The 19,587-nt window shown below is 36.9% G+C and overlaps 1 protein-coding gene across 2 annotated transcripts; it reads right to left on the minus strand.

The window, feature by feature from the left end:
• Positions 1 to 242: 242 nt before the first annotated feature.
• LOC306853158 (forkhead box protein K1-like) lies at positions 243 to 18,137 on the minus strand. Of its 2 annotated transcripts, none has more exons than XM_079390361.1 (9): positions 17,227 to 18,137; positions 13,958 to 14,155; positions 9,915 to 10,071; positions 9,684 to 9,830; positions 9,409 to 9,602; positions 6,568 to 6,734; positions 4,707 to 4,964; positions 4,392 to 4,586; positions 243 to 3,778 (listed from the first exon to the last, which is right to left on the minus strand). In XM_079390361.1, the coding sequence occupies exons 1-9, from the start codon at positions 17,631 to 17,633 to the stop codon at positions 3,579 to 3,581; spliced, it is 1,923 nt and encodes a 640-aa protein (XP_079246487.1). In that variant the 5' UTR covers positions 17,634 to 18,137; the 3' UTR covers positions 243 to 3,578. The 2 variants fall into 2 exon arrangements, with proteins under 2 accessions (XP_079246487.1, XP_079246486.1); XM_079390360.1 differs by having other exon boundaries at positions 4,392 to 4,610; positions 17,227 to 17,758.
• Between the last annotated feature and the right edge of the window lie 1,450 nt (positions 18,138 to 19,587).

Raw genomic sequence — 19,587 nt, forward strand, 5'->3', positions numbered from 1 at the left:
CGAGAAAAGCATTGCAGTTTTAATGCATAATACTTTCTTAACAGTAAAACATATATCAGAGTTAAATTTTAATAAATTATGTTTTATGTGCCATTAATTTACTTAATTTTATACAGACTTCAAGGATGCAGTAAAATTCAAAGCTGTTTTCGGTTTGTAGCAGACTATAAATTAATTCCTACAGTTCTTAAATAAACCAGTGTCAGAGATCTTCATTACATCTTCAAGCAGGCTGCAGTTGAAACTTTATAGTTCAAACCTTTTAATAGTTTGCTGTTAACATTTCAGCTTATTCAAGAGTTCTGCTCAGACAACGACAGGACAGACTTGCACAGTTTTGGTGCACAGGGTTATAAAGAGTGTTAATGCAATACAACTTAGAAGTAAATTGTGAGAAATTGAGAAACAGAATCAAGCCAGGTACCCTGCATACAATAAAGACAGTAAGACTTAAATGTTTGAAAATAAATTACATGAATGATAAAAGAAAGAAAATGATGGTGGAGGGGCAGACATACAAAGCAATGCTTAAACCTTCATCCATGTGGAATCAAAACAGAAGATGCCATTATCACAGATTCATTACAAAGATTAGCCAATGAAGTATTTTTATTTGTTCCAGATACACCATTGCATGGACAGAAGAAAAGCCCTCATATACTTTGTGTAGTTGAATACACATTAAAAACAGACAAACCTGCAGACATTTACAGGCACACGGCACAATCTCACAAAGCAGACTGATTTGGGGGGTGTTTTGTGTATAATGCAAACAGATTATATCTTTCAACTACAGTCAAAAGAGAAAGAAACACCTACACTCAGTTGACATTAGAAATGCTTAGTGTATAAACACTTGCATATGCTAATATGCACAACACAAGAAGCACAAAAAGAAATTATATATATAAAAAAAATCTTTGAATCTGTGATAAAATATTCCATGGTTATATATGCGTACAGAGACTGTGACAGATTGTGAAAAAGAAAAAAAAATGCTGAAAAAACATTTAGGCATTGACACCTAATTCTGTACGATAAGTGTGTTAACAATGATAATGTTTGTTTCACCATTCTACTGGTTATTCCATAATGATCTAATAGAAGAGAAAAAAACGTACATCTTTCATTTGTCAGGCAAATCGATTTAAAAAACAAAAAAACAAACATACTTCAAATGGAACAGTGGTTCTCTCATTTATTGTGTTTATTGAAGCCAATGTGAATACATGAAACAAAGACCCAAATCAATCAGACCAATTAGGATCAATGTTTTTGCATTGATATCTGCATCGTTTCAATCCAATTGTTCCTTCAAAGCTTTTAAAGGTACAGTTGAATCAAAAATGAAAATTTGCTGAAAATGCTCTCACCCTCAGGCAATCCGAGATTTCTTCTTGAATTGTTTCTTCATTGGAACAGATTTGGAGGAATTTAACATTATATCACTTGCTGAACTTTCGCTGGAGTAAGCAATATAATATATATAGAGGACTATATAAAATGGATAGCCAGATGAAACAGCCTGAAGTTTGTTTCTTACAAACACACAGCATTTCGCTTCACAAGACATTGTTGGAGTGGAGTCGTGTGGATTACTTGTGATGTTTTAATCAGCTGTTTGGACTCTTATTCTGATGGCACCCATTCACTGCAGATGATCCACTGGTGAGCAAGTCATGTAATGGTAAATTTCTCCAAATCTGTTTAGATGAAGAAACAAACTCTATCTACATCTTGGATAACCCGAGTGTCAGTAAATTTTCATTTTTGGGTGAACTATTCCTTTAAATCCACCAAAAGGCTTTTCTGTTTACTGACAGATTCCTCTAGATTAATGCATTAATCCACTGAGCTATAAAACGTTTCAAAGAATAAAGAACCAGCAAGATTTAATTTCCTGTCTTTTTTATCATATTGCTCAGTCATTTCCAGTCACAACTCGATTCATCATCTCTAGACATTGTTACACAGGCAGAATGCTGTTGTTCAGTTTTTCTAACAAGATGTCTATTCAAACCCGCAAATTAACTTCTTAGTAGGTAAGTCTGATGTTGTTGTCTTTTAAGTAGTACATCACTATTTTTATTTAGTCCTGAAAGAAGTGGAACACTAAGGCACTAATGTTGAGGATATGTATTTGGTCTGTTAAAGTTTCCATGTCTACTACAAAATCAACACTGTACGGCTGTCACTGTACGACTACACTAGCATACAAAGAAGCTATCGGTAGCTCACGTGAAGCTACTTTACTCCACATCTGTGGTGTGTATAATTTGCAACATACAAAGCGGTAACTGAATCCTGTTAGTGATTGTCTTGAAAACACATTTGAATAATTCTAACAATATATACAGTATTTACTCTTCTCTTAGTAAAAGTAGAAAGTCTCATTAAAGGCTGACTTTGTGTTTATTACTAAAAAATAAGTTTCTTGAACTCTCAGAAAAATACTGAACATTCATTTAGTGGCTTCTGTGAGTATTAAGTGATCACAGAAAGTCAGTGAAGAAACAGCCCCTGCAACAATCAATATGAACAGTTACATTCCTAGGTCTGGAAAAGCATTTGGTTGACATGAGATACATCAGCAACGTATCGTGTGCTTGCATTCATCCACTGATGCAATTGGGATTATGTTGCTTAAGGTATTTAGGGAGCAGAATTTTGTCCAAGTCCTTTTTAAGGGTGATGGACAGATACGGCTGAACTACTTTAAATACAGTGAAAAACAAATGTATCTACAAACACATTCTAATGGTTTAATATATTGTTTAGGTCAAAAGTGGGTACAATGAGTAATAACAAATAAACAAACGGTACTTACATTCATCGAGTTCTTTTTAATTTTTGCGCTAAACATAGACAGATTAAGAAATTAGCATATTTCTAGACATTTCTTTGTAGTTAAGCAAGCAAGGTAAGAATCCTCCACAGAAAAATATATTGTACACTATAATAATGTAGGTTAAAGGACTCCAGCTAGAAAAGGCCTCTATTATATCTATTAATTTCTGCTTTGAGTTGTAACAATCTTGTTTCATTAAAGATAGCCTTTTTTCTTTTAAACAGAGAGATAAATAAATCCTCACAAAGGCCGCACAGGTAACTGCAGAGACGCACAGCTTCCTGTGACCCTTTTTATATACTGCTTCAATTCAGAGACACTCTTGGTCTCAGACTGTAATAGCTGCATAGGTATTGGTCCCACCCCATCCCGAAAAGAACTCTCTCAAGCTGTACCTTGTGAGGAACTACCTGGGCGCACATGCCTAGCTGGTGTCTTTAAGCACATGTACCTCTCTTCATACTTCTTTCAAACATTCTTACGAGATTAAAAACCCCTAGAAAATTAAAACTGTGTGAGCATTGAATTTTAATGCTGCCAGAATGAATTTACCCCCATGAAACAACAACCTCTTCTTACAAAGACATTCCATCAGTCACCCGTGTCAGGCGTTTACAAAACTTTTAAGTTCTTGTTTTAAAGAAAACCAAACACGTTTCCCTCAATGTTTAACGATATTGCGAGATGTGCTTTAAAGATCGGTCATCGGCTCACTCGCTCACTCACTCGTTCATTTGCTGGCCTCTTGATTCATTGCAACAATTACAGGCTGAGGGACTGGAGCAACACTGTCCTCCTCCATTTTGGACCGTTTGGATTCGGGCTCGTCGATGCTGGACTGGTCGGTTTCCATGCTGGATGGCCTGTTGACCAGCACAGGAGGGGATGTTGAAGCCTGCGCAGCCAAGATCTGCAGAGGATTGGTAAAAGCTGAGGGAAAAGAGATGACAACCCAAAGAAATTTGTTACAGGTCAATGACCAGTAATAGAAAAATGTAATGTCTAGTTTACAACTACACTGTACTCTTTGTATTCATGTTGGTTTTGCATTCAAATAAAAAAAATAATAATAATTTTTCTTTACAACCCAGAAGTTAAAAGTAATAATTACTCAACTGTTTTTACATTAAATCAAAATTTTATATTTAAAAATTGCTCTTTAATATTTATTATTGCTTTTACATTAAAAACCATAAAGTCCACATGAATATGTTAAAGTCAGATGAGTTTCATAAATATCAGTAAGTCTGAAGGGATCCTATAATGTTTTTCCCCCCTGCATGTTGGTCACATCACATGACTTATTTTAATATCACTGATAAACTGTTATAGTTTTTTTCATATTTTGAACTTGCTTATTTAAAAAATATTTATTGTTTTCATTGATTTTTTTTTAAAGTTTACATTTATAGTAATTTAGTTGCAAGTGGTTTAGTTTTAGTTTATTTAGTTTTAATTAATCCAGTACACTTGAACTAAAATTAAAAAATTACCATGCACTGTAAATTTCAAATTTACCGGCTTCAGAACAATGCACACATACCGTAAGTACTGGCTGGTACACTCGTGATAGGAAGAGCATGTTTGCCATTCTGAGCAATGGTCTGCACAGGAAGCTGGTGTATGGCACTCTGCTGGACAACAGTGTAGCTCTGCTGCCCCCTATTGGCCGAGCTTATGTGACTCCCTACAGCCTGAATAACTCTACTGCCAAACACAGGCATCTCCTCCACTGCACCTACACAGACCATAGATGGAAAGACTGTTCACAGTGAGTGCAAATTTTAAAGACTGGGTATCCATGTAGATTTTGCAAAACAAAAATTCCAATAAAACAACAGGAAATGGGTTGTTGTACCTCTTTGATCTCCGGGTCCCTCTCCAGAACCTGATGAGGTGGTGTTAGCCAGGATATAGCCATTGGGGGAGCTGGTCGAGGTGGTCACTACACGAACCATGGTGACAGCTGGCGCCTGCTGCACCACATGGATGGCCTGACCAGAGGCCTGGGAGGAGCTAATGATGGAGGCCGGCATGTAAGCCACAGGCTTGGGTATCGCGGCTGAGGACTGAGGTGGCACGGCCATGATTACAGGCTGAGCGCTCACTGGAGAGCCTGAGAGACAAGAGGAATCATAGAGAGTCTGAGAAAATATATTTAGGGCTTGAGAAGTGAATTTGAATTGGTAGCTCGCCAAGATTGCATAGATATAGTGAAGCTAATTACTACTTCTAAGTTATAACACACACACATACACACAAAGAAAGAAAGAAACAAAAAACTGTTTAAAAAAACAAAAGAGGCATAAAGGCATAAAATTACAGTGATAACAAATATATTATTCAAATTCAACAAACAAGCAAACAAACAAGTCGCCCGTGTATGATAATAAAAACTAACTCAAAACAGTTCATTAATAGAAGATTATACAACTACTATAAGTATATCCAATCTTAAACGGATACTAACAGTACATTCACGTTAAGCGGTATATACTATATATCTCATCTACTTAAACGTCAACTAAATTATTGCCCAGTGATACATTAATATTGGATTTTATTACCTGCATACAAACAGTATACTGATGTAAAGCAATACATAGTGTACAACAAATCTCAACAAATCTGTAACTCTAGCTATTTAAAATTCAATTCAATTTTATTTGTATAGTGCTTTTCACGAGTGGGAAACTCGAAATTTTCTTTAAGCCCCGAGTTGGGGGCGTGTCAGTAAGAAAACGTGTCGGATGCAATGGACGCAGCTAAAGACTATAGATATGCAGCGTCTGTATTGACGGCAAATTTGTTGAAATTAATATTTATGATTAATTTTTTGCAATGAAAATAATATTTTGTATATGTAACTTGTATAGTTTTATTTTATAGTATAATTACCATCAAACATATAACGATTCAGTTTACATCACCTTCATAAATTGAACAAAAACAGAAAAAAGCAAAAACACAATGCACATTTTTTATTCATCATTTTGCAGATGTAACGTTAGTTTAAAAATTCATAGAATTTTATGTAGAAAAGTTAAATCGCCATATTGTTCTGACCAAAGTGACTTGAACGCACCTGACGTTGTTATTACGACTTGTTAACTCATAAGTATGAACGTCCCAGGGGGACTTGAACACAAATGTGTCACAAATCCTAACTGCCTGTTTTTTTTTGTTTCATTGCAAAATGTAACTATATTATGACCCAGCTCTTTATACTAAGTTGGATATATGAATATGCCCAACTTTATGCATATACATTTAGTATACTCGTGTAGGGCGAAATATACTAATACTACTATACAAATCAGAATTGCTTTATTTATATAATCACACAATGTAAAATTTGTTCTAATTTGCTAAATGTGGCATGAAACCATTAAGACAATCATATAAACACAACGTACAAACATTAACATCATGATTTTGTGTACAGCTTCTTTTTAAATGATATGTATTGTGAAAAGTGCTAAACAAATTTGACATGAAATTCTGTCTAGCTAAAAAAAAAAAACTACAAAAAAATACTAATTTTAAACAGGAAAAACTCCACTATTTTGACAATAGCTGAGCAACTATCACACTACTGGAAAAATGTAGGTATGTTAGTATTGTTTCTATTTGGAGACTTTAAATCCAAACACTGTTAGTCACGGACACTGCCGTGCAGTCAGTCAGTACTGCAGCGCTATGAAAGGAAACACGCTCACCTGGTGCACTCTGGGTGTATCGGTACTCGGGCACAGAAGCAAGCTTAGAACCAAAGTCATGCTCATGAGACACTGGTGATCCTTCTCGTGACAGACACTCGGGGGTCTGGAGGCCGCTCGAGTGTGGAGAGAGGAGGCCAGAGTGGGTGGGAGATGCTGGAGCACTCCTGAAACCAACACAATGATGTGTCAGTCATACAGAAACTCTCATACACACTGTGAATGCTACACATACATGTTCAGATGTTACTTGCCAAGCAGGGTAACTTCTTGTCTCACCTGCCTAAGTTGAACAATTTGAACGGGAACATTTTCCAACATAAAAATTGTTTATTAAATGTGCAGAGACCGCTTTCAGAAACGAGTGTGAAGTTTTTAAGGGTGAAGCTTTCAAAACACTGCTCTTTTTGTTTGAGCCTAGCAAATAACAGTTTGGGAATCCTGTTTGGAGACAACCATTTTTGACAACTTTGTGTGGTGTCTTGTAGGGTGCAGCCTCTAAAATAGGAGGCACCTCACTAGTCAACTCCATTTTGGATGGAGGCGTCTTATTGACTAATGTTAATCTGTACAATTTGAAATGTTAAACTTAGCATAATTACATCACATAATATATGCATAAAACACTTGTAGCAGTGTGATATGTGATATATCGGCACAGCTGTAATTCGGCCGTAGGTAATCACAGCGTGCCGATATACAGCCATATCGCACTGCTACTCGTGTGATATTGCATTTATACAACAGTTCAATAGCAAGAGTGTGTAAATACATAAACACCGGAGTCTTTATAAACCCTCTTTTGTGCAGAACTACTTCTTTCCTACTGGATTCAAATCCTCCGTTACTAGAAAATGTCACTTTAGAACTAGTAACCAAAGACTGCCCTTTAGATTTACTAGATTTACAAAGATGCTTTCTCTTGCCGTCAGCATTTAGTAAATACGCATTTACATCATTTACACAAATCTTTGAATGTCTAATGAACATTTAATTTCACAAAGCTTGCAAACTTAGTCGGATCCAGCTGTAAGAACTTATAAAGTGTGCATTTGTATCCTGCGTGATCGCGTGTGCTCTGCGTGTTGGTCAATCCGTGTAAATTGAAAGCGGACATGAGGAGAGATCAGCTTCACTGTAGACGCGCGATCGACAAACGTTAAACTCGAGATTTAAAATTATGCTGTGCTTTATGTTTTTTCCCAGTCATATTCTGTGTGCTGTATGTAAAATCAATGTTACCTTGGCTTTATTCCAAAAAATATGATTCCCAATGAACACAAACTTCCCAGAATACTGAGTGTCCTGTTGGTTAGGGTTTACTTCCTTTTTAATTATATTTTTATTAAATATTTATTTGTGAATTTTGGGTTTTCATGAGCTGTATGCCAAAATCATCAATATTAAAACAATAAAAGGCTTGAACTACTTCAGTTGTGTTGTAATGAATCTAAAATATATGAAAGTCTAATGTTTATCAGTACATTACAGAAAATAATGAACTTTATCACAATATGCTAATTTTTTGAAAAGGACCTGTATTATTTGATAAACACCGACATGTCCGAATCCAGGATGTCGGTGTTTATCAAATAATATATAATGGTATATATTATTTGATAAACACCGACATCCTGGATTCGGACAGCAAATAAATCACTGACTACCCCAGTAAATGGTGAAAATCACTTATGTCCCCATGAGAAATAATTCCTGTCCGAATAGGGCTTTTGTTGAACAAAAGTATCAATCACTTGACAATGACACTGTTTTCTTGACACTGATATAATTTTCTTGACATTGATACAAAGTTAGTTGATCCTAAGAGAAGTTAATTATTAATCTGTGAATGTCTTGGAGGATCCCATCAGCCAGTCTCTTGGTAAAGTGGTGGCTCTTACTAAAATACTAGGGATGCAATGAAATTTCTTGGCCAAAGCCAAACAAAATGAAACACTGGGCCGAAGGCTGAATACATTTTTTTTTTTGGGCTGCATTTTTCCCCCATATATTTAGCCAATTATTTTCACCATTGCATAAATTAAATGGCCAAAATGTGCTTTTTACTGTTTTGTCTAGCTTTTCAAAGAAAAAAAAACTATTTAAAAATGCTTACTAAAACACTGAACATTTTTTTTTACCATTCTAGCAGACACTATACCAAAGCACAATTTAACTTAAAATTAATAAGTTAGTAAAATAATATTTTTTGGCCATTTTTGAGACCCCCTTCTTGAATCAGTTAGGTATTTTTACTGTACAAATAAATGCAGCCTTGCTGAGCAGAAAATATATATATATATTTTTTAAAAACATTAGAAATTATTACAGATCCCAATTTGAACACTATGTGTGAGTGTCATAATAAATGTATTAATAGAGCTGTCGTAATTATTATCATCATTATTATTGTCATGTGATTGCTCTGTAATTTATTCGTTTTCGTTTTCTTATTCGGTATAATTTCGGTTACTGAACATTCAGTGCATCCCTATAAAATACTAAAACACTGCAATTTTCAATGTTTAAATTATGGATTACAGACAGTTAATTTTGGATCCAAGTTTAATGCAAGAATATACAGAGTGTTAAAAGCAGAGAGCATAAGGATGGGTGTGACTGATGCTGCTTTACCAAATGACTCCTTAACAAACAAATGAAACGGATTAAAAACAAAGAGGCGACAGACTTACTTCGTTCTGCCAAGTGAAGAAACAGACAGAAGGGGAATAAAAAGGGAAACAGAATAGGCTAAGCAGGCTTCTACTACATCAGAAAGTGTGAGTGTTATAAGGGGACAGTGGTTGCGTGCAGGGTTAGCGGGGGTATGAGACATCTCACCTTGAGGACAGCGGGCCGAACGGTGTGCGGAAACAGGACACTCCTCTCTGCCGGCGCTTTCTGAAGGCCTGCTCCACCAACTTGGACTCTGATGAGGGGTCCACACGCCAGAACGAACCTTTGCCTGGCTCTTCCTGTGAGCGCGGCACTTTAATAAAGTAGCGGTTCAGAGATAGGTTGTGTCTAATGGAGTTCTGGAGTGAAATGAGATTAAGAAAACAAATTAGCACACAAACATGACAGACCAACTAACAATTTTTAGCAAATAAACTGACCTGCCAGCCTTTGTCGGCTGTCCTGTAGTAGGGATAATGCTTGGTGATGTGAGCGTAGATGCCACTTAGTGTTAGCTGTCTGTCCGGTGCAGACGAGATGGCCTGGACTATCAGCTGAGCATATGAGTATGGAGGTTTGGACTCATCCTGAAGGAATCGCGGACAGTGAATCTTGGGAACAAACACACTGATATTGACACTGACATGCATTAGGATGTTGGAGGCTCTTACCTTAGGACTATCGCCTCCTGTGGCTTCAGTGCGCTGTTCTGACACAGCATTGGCTGCGTACTCTGCTGCCAGTTGGAGATCTGAGGTGATGTTGCGCCCGTAGCGGTATCCCGAGGAACCTGCACCCCGAGGGCTCGCTGGGCAGGAATTGGGAACACTGGGTGGAGAAAATATGGACAAAAAGGTGTGAAAACATCTATAACGTCCAAGAAGACTGCATCAGAGGATTAAGGAATATGCCTGTTTATTATTATATTACAATTAAATGTTAAGTCTTAAAATCTTTAGTGTTCACCAAAGTTGCATTTATTTGATAAAAAAACCCCCAGCAAAAACTGTAATATTATAGCAATTTAAATAACTTTATTTTAATATATTTTAAAGTGTAATTTATTCATGTGATGCAAAGTTGAAATTTCAACATCACTACTCCAGTGTGACACGATCCTTCAGTAATCATTCTCAAATGCTGATTTGCTGCTCAAGAAACATCTCATTATTATTAATTTTGAAAACAATTGTGCTTCTTAATATTTTTGCGAAAACCGTGATTCTATTCAAAGGATCCTGAAAAAAAGTTCACTTTTGATCAATTTAATGCATTCTTGCTACACAAAGCTATTAATTTATTTCAAAAGATAAACAAAAACTTTTGAATGATAGCGTACAACCAAAATAAATAATAATAAAAAAGTACTTATGTAAACATGTCAGAACCAGCTGAGAAAGTAAACCTAGTCACTTTCACCACATCAAATTTTCTAAATCTTTACAATTTTCTTTTGAGTAGGAAAAAGAGACAACTAAACATCCATTATCGACCAATAAATAGTCAATATCAACCAGAAAAATCTTAATGGTCCCAATATACTGCGAATATCTAGATATGATCATCCATAAAGCACTGTTTGCATAAAATATTACCACAACACCAGAACCACCACATGTGCAAAAATCCAAGTTTCAACTTTTTAACCCTCCGAATTGCTTGTCTTCTAGCCCCCATTTTAAGCGTGTCAGTTTAAACATGTTTCCTGTTTGTTTTTACAAACTAAGGGACATGTTGAATTGACTGCCTGTGGTAACTGACAGCAGAGTACACACACACATTGAAATGAACCCACAACATCATAACCCATTTTATAACCCTTGTTATGCACCTGACATGAAAAACAATGTGCCGGTAGGTGGCCCTGTGCCCTATAAACCCAGCCATTCAGATAAACAAACTAAATAATTACTGAGCCATTTGCTGCAGGGTTTCCGAAATGTACTGATAATAACTCCATTATTTAGACTGATAGTAACAGAAAGACATCCTGAGCAATGCTATTTTAAGGCTGTCGCTTATTGTCAACAGCTCGGTAAGTCTCCCATAACACAGACACACCCCACCATTCCTTCACTCGCTGTGTTATTTTTTACTGCTGGCTTTCTGACAGCAGGGCACAACAGAGCGCTCAGATAAGGCTGTGCAGGCTCCATTGTGTTGCGCGGCCAGAGACAATCAGCCCTCTCTGAGCGGCTGGCCGGGAGAAGGCAATTGTGTGCATGCAGGCACAGCGGGCGGGGTGCTTTGGGTTGAAGTCCAGTCCTGAGGCAGCATTTTCACAACAGCTGGACCGTATAAAAAAAACAACAACTTAAGGATAAGCAGAAAATACAGCCTGAAACTTCTGCACTAAAACTGAAACTTCTATACTAAAAGAGTGTCAATTAAATGTAAAAATAAATAAATAAAATGATTCAAAAGCAAAATGTATGCCCTAGTTAAAAATAAAACCCTAATGAATTTCTATTGGAATTTATATAATTTATATCATAATATGGATCCCAAATTATAAAATTATATAAAAAAAATACAATAAAATAATGTGTCTCTACCAATAATTCATTATTAGTATTAAATCAAGAAATATTTCATGCATTTTGAATTATATTTACTGTCCAAGAGCCTTTCAGAACTGACCCAGTTTACTAGGTTTGATGTGATTAACTCATTTGAAACATGTTTTGGGTATAAACAAATATGCATTATGCAATGCATTTATATTAAAAGCAATATCAAGCCACCACTTTTAGTGCTGCTCAAGTTCAAAACATACTGTAGTATAAACAGTGAAGGTTGTTGAAGCACAGCCATGCGATTCCAAAGGGTCATATGCAGTAATGATTTACAGAAGACAACTATTTAACCAACTGATCATTAACCCCACTTAACTAACAGAAATCTTTTCTGAATCAAAAAATAACAACCCAGCATTTAGTTTTATTTGACATTATCCAATACATTATGTAAACACGAACTAAGAATGAATGAAAAAAATACTTTTTCAACATTTATTAATGCTAATTTGTATAGTATAAATTGGTAGGCTGGTAAGATTTTTTTTTACTATTAACTTTTATTTAATTTTTACTAATAACACTTTTATTCAACAAGTTTGCATTTACTTGATCAGAAGTGACAGTAAGGATATTTACATGGTTACAAAATATTTAAATGTTTAAAATATATGCTGTTCTTATGAACTTTATATTCATGTAAGATGCCTGAAAACATTGATAAGAAGAAATGTTTCTTGAGCAGCAAATCAGCATATTAGAATGATTTCTGAAGGATCAGAGACACTGAAGACCAGAGTAATGATGCTGAAAATTCAGTTTTGCCATCAGAAGAATTACATTTTAAAATACATTAATAAATACAGTTCTTTTAAGTTGTAATAACATTTCACAATGTTACCGTCTGTACTGTATTTTTGCTAAAATAAATGCAGCCTTAATGAGCATAAGACACAGACACTTTACTAAACTTTTTTTTTTTTATGGACCCCAAACCTTTGGAAGATAGTGAATAATATAAATAAGTTTATAAAAATGAACAATACTTAATGTATTATGAACAAACTCCAATTAACAATGAACAGCAATATGTTTATAACATTGATATAGACTAATAAAAGCTGTGTTAAAAATGTGGTTCAAATGTTAGTTTATGAAACTTGTGCATAATAAACTAAGCTCATTGTAAAGTGTTATCACCTTATCAAAATTATTCTGACATTCAAATAAAAAAATTAAGGCAGCAGGAAAACAGTGAAGTCAAATATGTTCAAAGGAGAAGCTGATATTGCTGGTTTTACTGTACATGGCAGTTGTTCAAGTAGCTCCATGTGTGTGGAATTCAAAGCTTTACGTACATCTGCTGTTTGTGCAGCAGGCTGACAATCTGGCAAATGTCCCTAATCTATCACTTCACACAGACTGAATCCTACGAGAGAAAAAAAAACTACAGTAGAAACTGCAGCGCAGTCGTGGATAACCAGTTCCAATGCTTGTAGAGCTGAATAGAAGGAAATATTCCCCACAGTAAGGGAAGAGGAATCAGGAAGGACAGAAAGCATCTGTCTGTTTGTGTTGGGTGTAAGAGCAGACCAAGAAGTGGGATGAGGGGGGTGTTTGGAGGCCTCGGAAAAAGGAAACTATCTGTGGCTCAAAACACCAAACCACAACACTTTCTGACCGACCAATCAGAGCGCTCCAAGCTCAGCACATGCCATATATGGTATGTGCACACAGCATGCTCGCTTTGAGGGCCACACGTGGTGCAGAAGAGCGTGGAGGCCGCCAGGGGCAGGCTTTTCCCACCACTATTGCATCTGACTACATATACAACGAAGCCTGACAGCTTCAAACACCCATCAAAATCAAGCATCTCCAATTGCATGCAAATTCTGATGCTTCAGCATAAATGCAGAATTGTACTTTAGAAACGTATTCAAATTTAACTTTTGCTTAAATAGAAATAATAATAGGAATAGGTCCAATTATTGACAAACCTTTCAATACTGCATATTATTCGGATGTTTTGCACAGAAAATACATTGCTGTGTTGCAAGTTTTTGCTTTTGTTTATTTTTAATTTGTTTGTGTTTCAGCAACAATATGAGAACAAACTCTACTTTCAAAAAGATCTGGAAAAGAACTGGTTCTCTAATGAAACAGTTTTTCTGTGCGTGGTCGTTCGGATGAAGTCGTACCTAATAGTTCCTGTCGGTGAAGGCAGGGGACTCATCATACTTCTGAAGTCATTTTCAGGAATGCTGATTTTCAGTGGAGAGAATTGAGGGTAAAGGGGTCTCACAGGGGATACAGGAGCCTCCTCCTTTGGTGTCTCCTTGTGGTACAGCGCCGTAAACTCAATCTTTATCACCGTACTGGGAAAACGAAATGTGCACCTGCAAAGAAGAACACAGACACGTTAAGGCATAAAAGTAGATTTTATGAGATCAGTGCTAATATGTGGAAAGCGCTTTTTCGTCTCTTAAACCTTGCAAACCAATAAACACACTAACTTTTGACATACTGTTTAAAAGTTGGGAAATTTTTTTTTTATGTTTTTGAAAGAAGTCTCTTATGCTCACATACATTTATTAACAATACCGTACAGCAATATTTCTTTATATTTCAAAATGTAATTCCAGTGATGGTATAGCTGAATTTTCAGCATCATTACTCCCGTCTTCAGTGTCACATGATCCTTCAGAAATCATTCTAATATGCTGATTTGCTGCTTAGAAACATTTCTTATTTTCAAATGTTGAAAACAGTTGTGCTGCTTAGTATTTTTGAGATAAAAAAAAAAAAAAAAAAAAAAGATTCTGATGAACAGAAAGTAAAAAAAAAAAACCACCATTTATTTGAAAGAGAAATCTTTTGTATCATTATAAATGTTTTGGTCACATCTGTCACTGCATCCATACTGAATGAAAGTATTAATTTCTTGAACGGTAGTCTATACTTGATTTCTGACCATAGAACAATGACAATGATTTGAGATTGGTGGAAAACTGCAGAGATTTTTCCTTGCATTTCCCTCACAGACTTCATTTAACACTAACAACAGCCACACCGCTCAGAGATGATCTCTATACTGCTATACTGAATCCATGTCCTTGAGCCTGTCGAAAGGTTTGTATGGCATTTTAGATTGATAACCAAACCTTTATTTTGTCATTAAAGATGATACATGGACAGTGAACACAAGACAAATAATCTGTGTGAAAACTCTAAATTACGTAACTGCTAGGCTATGGTTCTGTTCGAGACCAACAAAATGTGAACTTTCGAGTAAAAATTAACCCTCCCGTTGACCCCTTTTCTCAGTTTTTGAACTGTCGGCAGTGCAGCCAGAGAGAATGATGAATTGGTGCACCACCTCCCCGGGACGTATTTACACAAGTGCTGCACCAGGAAGACACATTTAATGCTACAGCATACACACTGCAGTTGTTGTGAATGGCTGGCTTGGCATGCACCCATTATGGGTTCAGTCTGTCCATGTTTTCACAGCAGTCTGCAGGAATAGTCGCTCTGACCTCCATGACAACAAGCTCCACAGATCTACCCTGCATTGATAAGACATATGGCACACACCTAGTCACAGTACCAGCAATTCTGATAAGAACGAGGAAGCCAAATAGTGATTTTAATAAAATCTAAGAGTGACAAAGAGCTGAACTCTAGTCACAACAATACTGTTCAGCATAACTACGCAGAGACCTTCAGTCTGATCTAGTTAACTAGTTTATCCACTTCTCAATCATTAGTGTTTACATTTGAGGCTAAAGCTGTCAATGGCATGAGAACTGCTTTCATACTGATTATTAACTCTACAGATTACTGATAATGAAACTGCTTTACTTGTGCTATACTCTATCAAAAACATCCAATTTAGTAGGATCATCAAATACTCACGGATTGGTTTTCTAAAGGTGATTGTAACTAAGATAATCATAACCATTTATACTGCTAAACTTATAACTTAGTGTAAGCAGAACATCAACTAAAACATGGGAAGAGTAATGTTGAAAAAAGAACATTGTCTTTAAATACAAATTTTGATTTTAAATGCAAAATTTTAAAACTTCACTACTTTTTTTTACTATTTGTTTCAATAAATTCAAATTTGAAATCAATTCCAAATGTGTTTTAAATACAACTTCAAATAATTTGAAAGGAAAATAAGATACTTTGAAAACTCAAATAATTTGAAAATGAATTGTTAAAAACAAGTTTTAAATTCCAAAAACTTGAAATCACAGAAATGAATTGAATTTAACAAAATTACACTTTATAGTGACAACTGTAATGATTTTATACAGTTCAAAACAATCTAAACAAAAATAAGACTGCATGAGGACTGTGTGTAAAAAAAAAAAAAAAGCCATATTACTACTCAAACATAGTTGCTCGAAGTGCTTCATTGTAGTATTACTAGGTTTTCCCCTCTGTTCTTTGTCTGCAGAAGATCATAAAGCGGTTACTACTGATATGTGTCATAAATGCGGCTTGAATCTCACATCTGCCCTCAATATCATGTGGTGGATCCAGTCTCTGGCGTGCACACAGTTCCTGTGGTCGTAACGTGAAACGTCTAACTTTTCATGTTTGTATTTTAAGCCGCCTTGAGTGCCAACTTCACCAAAACAAACACTCAGGGGTCAGTAAATTTATAAGATATAGAAAATCCAGATCCATTGACTGATCCAGATCCGGGGCCTAAAGGTATACTTGAGCCAAAAATGAAAAATGTGTTATTGTTTACACACACGCATGTTATTTCAAACTTGCATTTCTTCAATGGAACACAACAGGATTTAGACAGATATGACAGCCTTGGTCAACATTTCCTGAGAAAACAAAAAAAAAAGTTGTAAAAATACACCAAAGGAATAAAGTCATACAAGTCTGGCACATAAGAGTGAGGAAATGATGCCAGAATTGTAATTTTGGGTGAACTACCCCTTTAACTGATTCAATTACACTTAAAAATAAAGGCTCCAAAAGGGTGTTTGTGCAGTGATGCCATAGAAGAACCATTTTTGATTCGCAAAAGAACCTAAAATTCCTAAAAGAACATTTTACAAATCTGAAGAACCTTTTTCTGCCTTTGAAAGGTTCTATGGATATTTAAGGTTCTTCACTTCCATTTATGAATTTAGAACCTTTATTTTTAAGACATACTGTCAGATTATCCTGAGCTAAAACAAGTTCGTAGCAGTTGCATTTTTTTCTCTAAATAAATGCATAAAATAATTAGTACGTTACATCATAAACTGCAAGTAAACTACCCTGACAGTTCTCGTATTCTCCAGCATGTAGTTTAGTCGGATTATGCAGGCGCTGCATTAAGCAGGTTAATTTAATCTCTTGTATGTGTAGTGCATTCGCTCTCCAAGTGAATAGATGCTTGCCATCTGGCCACAGAAGCTAATGTAAGGAAACAGATCTCATTTTAGTAACTTACTCCCTCGGGAGGAGAAGTGGAGGTGCGCCTCTCCTCTGGAAAACGCCATCGACAAACACACCGTTCTTGCCGAGACAGCGCAGGTAGAAATGCGGCTCCTCGAAGGTGATCTGCAGATGTCTCCTGGATATGAAGCTCGAGTGACCCATGTTGACATCCACGGAGCCGTGCGACGAATTCCGCCCCACGGTGACCGTCCTCTGGCGCATGGCGAACTCGAAGTCCCTGCCTTCCAGGCGAGCGAGGGCCTGCGACGGAGAGGAGAGGGACATGGATGATGTGATTCCGGGCGAAGTCGAGGAGGAAAGCGTGTACATCGGCGGGACAGAAACAGCCACCGGGCTACAAGGCGCAGATCTGAGCGCCAGTAGGGCTCTCGCTCCGGTATCGTCCCCTAAATCAGCCATTTTGTTGAAAAACACAGAGGGGATTGCAAGCGCAACGGCTATGTGCTGGCAGGGTTCACCGTGTTGCTGTTGGTGGTGGTAGTCAAAACATGGAGATGGCGCATGGAAAACACGTCATGGATTAACGGACCGGAGCGGGCGTGATTTCAATTCTTGTTTACTTTTCATCAGTTCTGAAACCGTTAGCGGGGAATAGTGCGATATCGCTTAGATAGAGTTCAACTGAGATGTTTATTTCATCCCCGACCATTTTCGTTGGGTTTACTCTAAGCTCTCCGGCAAATGAACGGTTAATATTGTTGCAGTTCCTGGAACCGGAGGGCACGTGCGTTACATGTGGCAATAAAAAATAAGTGTATTTGATGTGGAATGCGCGCTTGCTTGCTCGGATTGTAACTAAATACAGGTGAACTTTGATGAGTTGTGTTTCTCGGTCGGTATCAAAAACACTTTGGAAGGTCAAAAAAGAGTGACTTGGTCGTAGGGGTGACGTCACGGCGCATCGACCGTTCTGCGCTCTTTCTGTTTATAAACAGAGAAAGAACAAAGCAGAGGCAAACCCCGGATGACGGAATGCCCGGATGCTGGAGTTTCACAAGGACGGGTTGAAATGAGGTTGAAACTACGCGCAGTTTCACTTGTCAACACAAGGTGTCTGTCTTCACTTGTGCGTCAACAATTGTTCTCTAACCACAAAATCAAACTGACAGTGAGAAAACACACACACACACACACACACACTACAAATCTGAAGAATTTAAATAATTAGTTATTAATTTTAATCTATAATATAGTAACCCATTACTTCTTTTTTTCTACAGATACATTGTGTAATTGCAGCGCTAGCAAGACCAGCACCTTTTCTGTATTTAATTCTTTTCCAACCATTTGATGCACATTTAAACATTATTCTCTTGATAATTTTACCCCTTTATGGACTTTAAAAAATCTCTTACTTACTGCATAAGGGTAAATGTACAGCTAGGGAATGTATAGTTGTCAGGGTATAAAGTGACCTATATTTTCAGAATTTTACTGTCAGTAAGAACTTTGAATACTTGGCCTGCCTGGCCTTCTGGATTATTTTGAGCAGCTGGCTGTCTGGTGCAGTCATAACAACTTGGAGCTCAACACGCTCAAAACAGTGGAGATGATAGTAGACTTTAGGAGGAACCCCACTGCACTCCCCCCACTCACCATCACTGAGTCATTCGGGTTCCTGGGCACCACCATCTCCCAGGATCTGAAGTGGGACATTCACATTGAGTCTATTGTGAAAAAGGCCCAGCAGAGGCTGTATTTCCTCCACCAGCTTAGGAAGTTCAACCTGCCGCAGGAGCAGCTGAAACAGTTCTACTCTGCCATCATCGAGTCTGTCCTGTGTTCATCTATAACTGCTTGGTTTGGCTCAGCTACCAAAACAGACATCAGAAGACTACAACGGACAGTCAGGACTGCCGAGAGGATTATCGGTGCCTCTCTACATAACCTCCAAGATCTTTATATCTCCAGAGTGAGGAAAAGAGCTAAGAAAGTCACTCTGGATCCCTCACTCTCTCTTTGAACTGTTGCCCTCTGGCTGGCGCTACAGATCACCGAGCACCAAAACAGCCAGACACAAGAACAGTTTTTTCCCCCAGGCCATATCCTACCTGAACAACACATAACATACCCCAGTACTGTACATCTGTAAATAACTCATCAAATCTTCGTCCGTACATAGGACATATGCACATTCACAGTTCTGTCTATGGACATTTTTTTATTTTCTGTATATTTAAATTTTTATTACTGTTGTTATTTATAATTTATTGTCTATTCTCTTCATTATTAGTGTTTTTATTACTTTAATTATATGTTGTCTGCACTATGTTTGTACTTCTGTACTGGAAGCTCCTAACACCAAGACAAATTGCTTGTGTGTGTAAACACACTTGGCAATAAAGCTCTTTCT

Source organism: Barbus barbus, assembly GCF_936440315.1.
Source record: "Barbus barbus genome assembly, chromosome: 3".
Taxonomy (NCBI): domain Eukaryota; kingdom Metazoa; phylum Chordata; class Actinopteri; order Cypriniformes; family Cyprinidae; genus Barbus; species Barbus barbus.

Bases quoted from the DNA above. Each gene is read 5' to 3' on its own strand.
- LOC306853158 (XM_079390360.1), bottom strand. From the start codon at position 17,633: ATGGCTGATTTAGGGGACGATACCGGAGCGAGAGCCCTACTGGCGCTC. The intron at 6,735-9,408 runs GTGAGATGTCTC...TGTTGGTTTCAG, and splicing joins TTCGGCCCGCTGTCCTCAAG to GAGTGCTCCAGCATCTCCCA. The intron at 4,611-4,706 runs GTACAACAACCC...CACTGTGAACAG, and splicing joins GGGACCCGGAGATCAAAGAG to TCTTTCCATCTATGGTCTGT.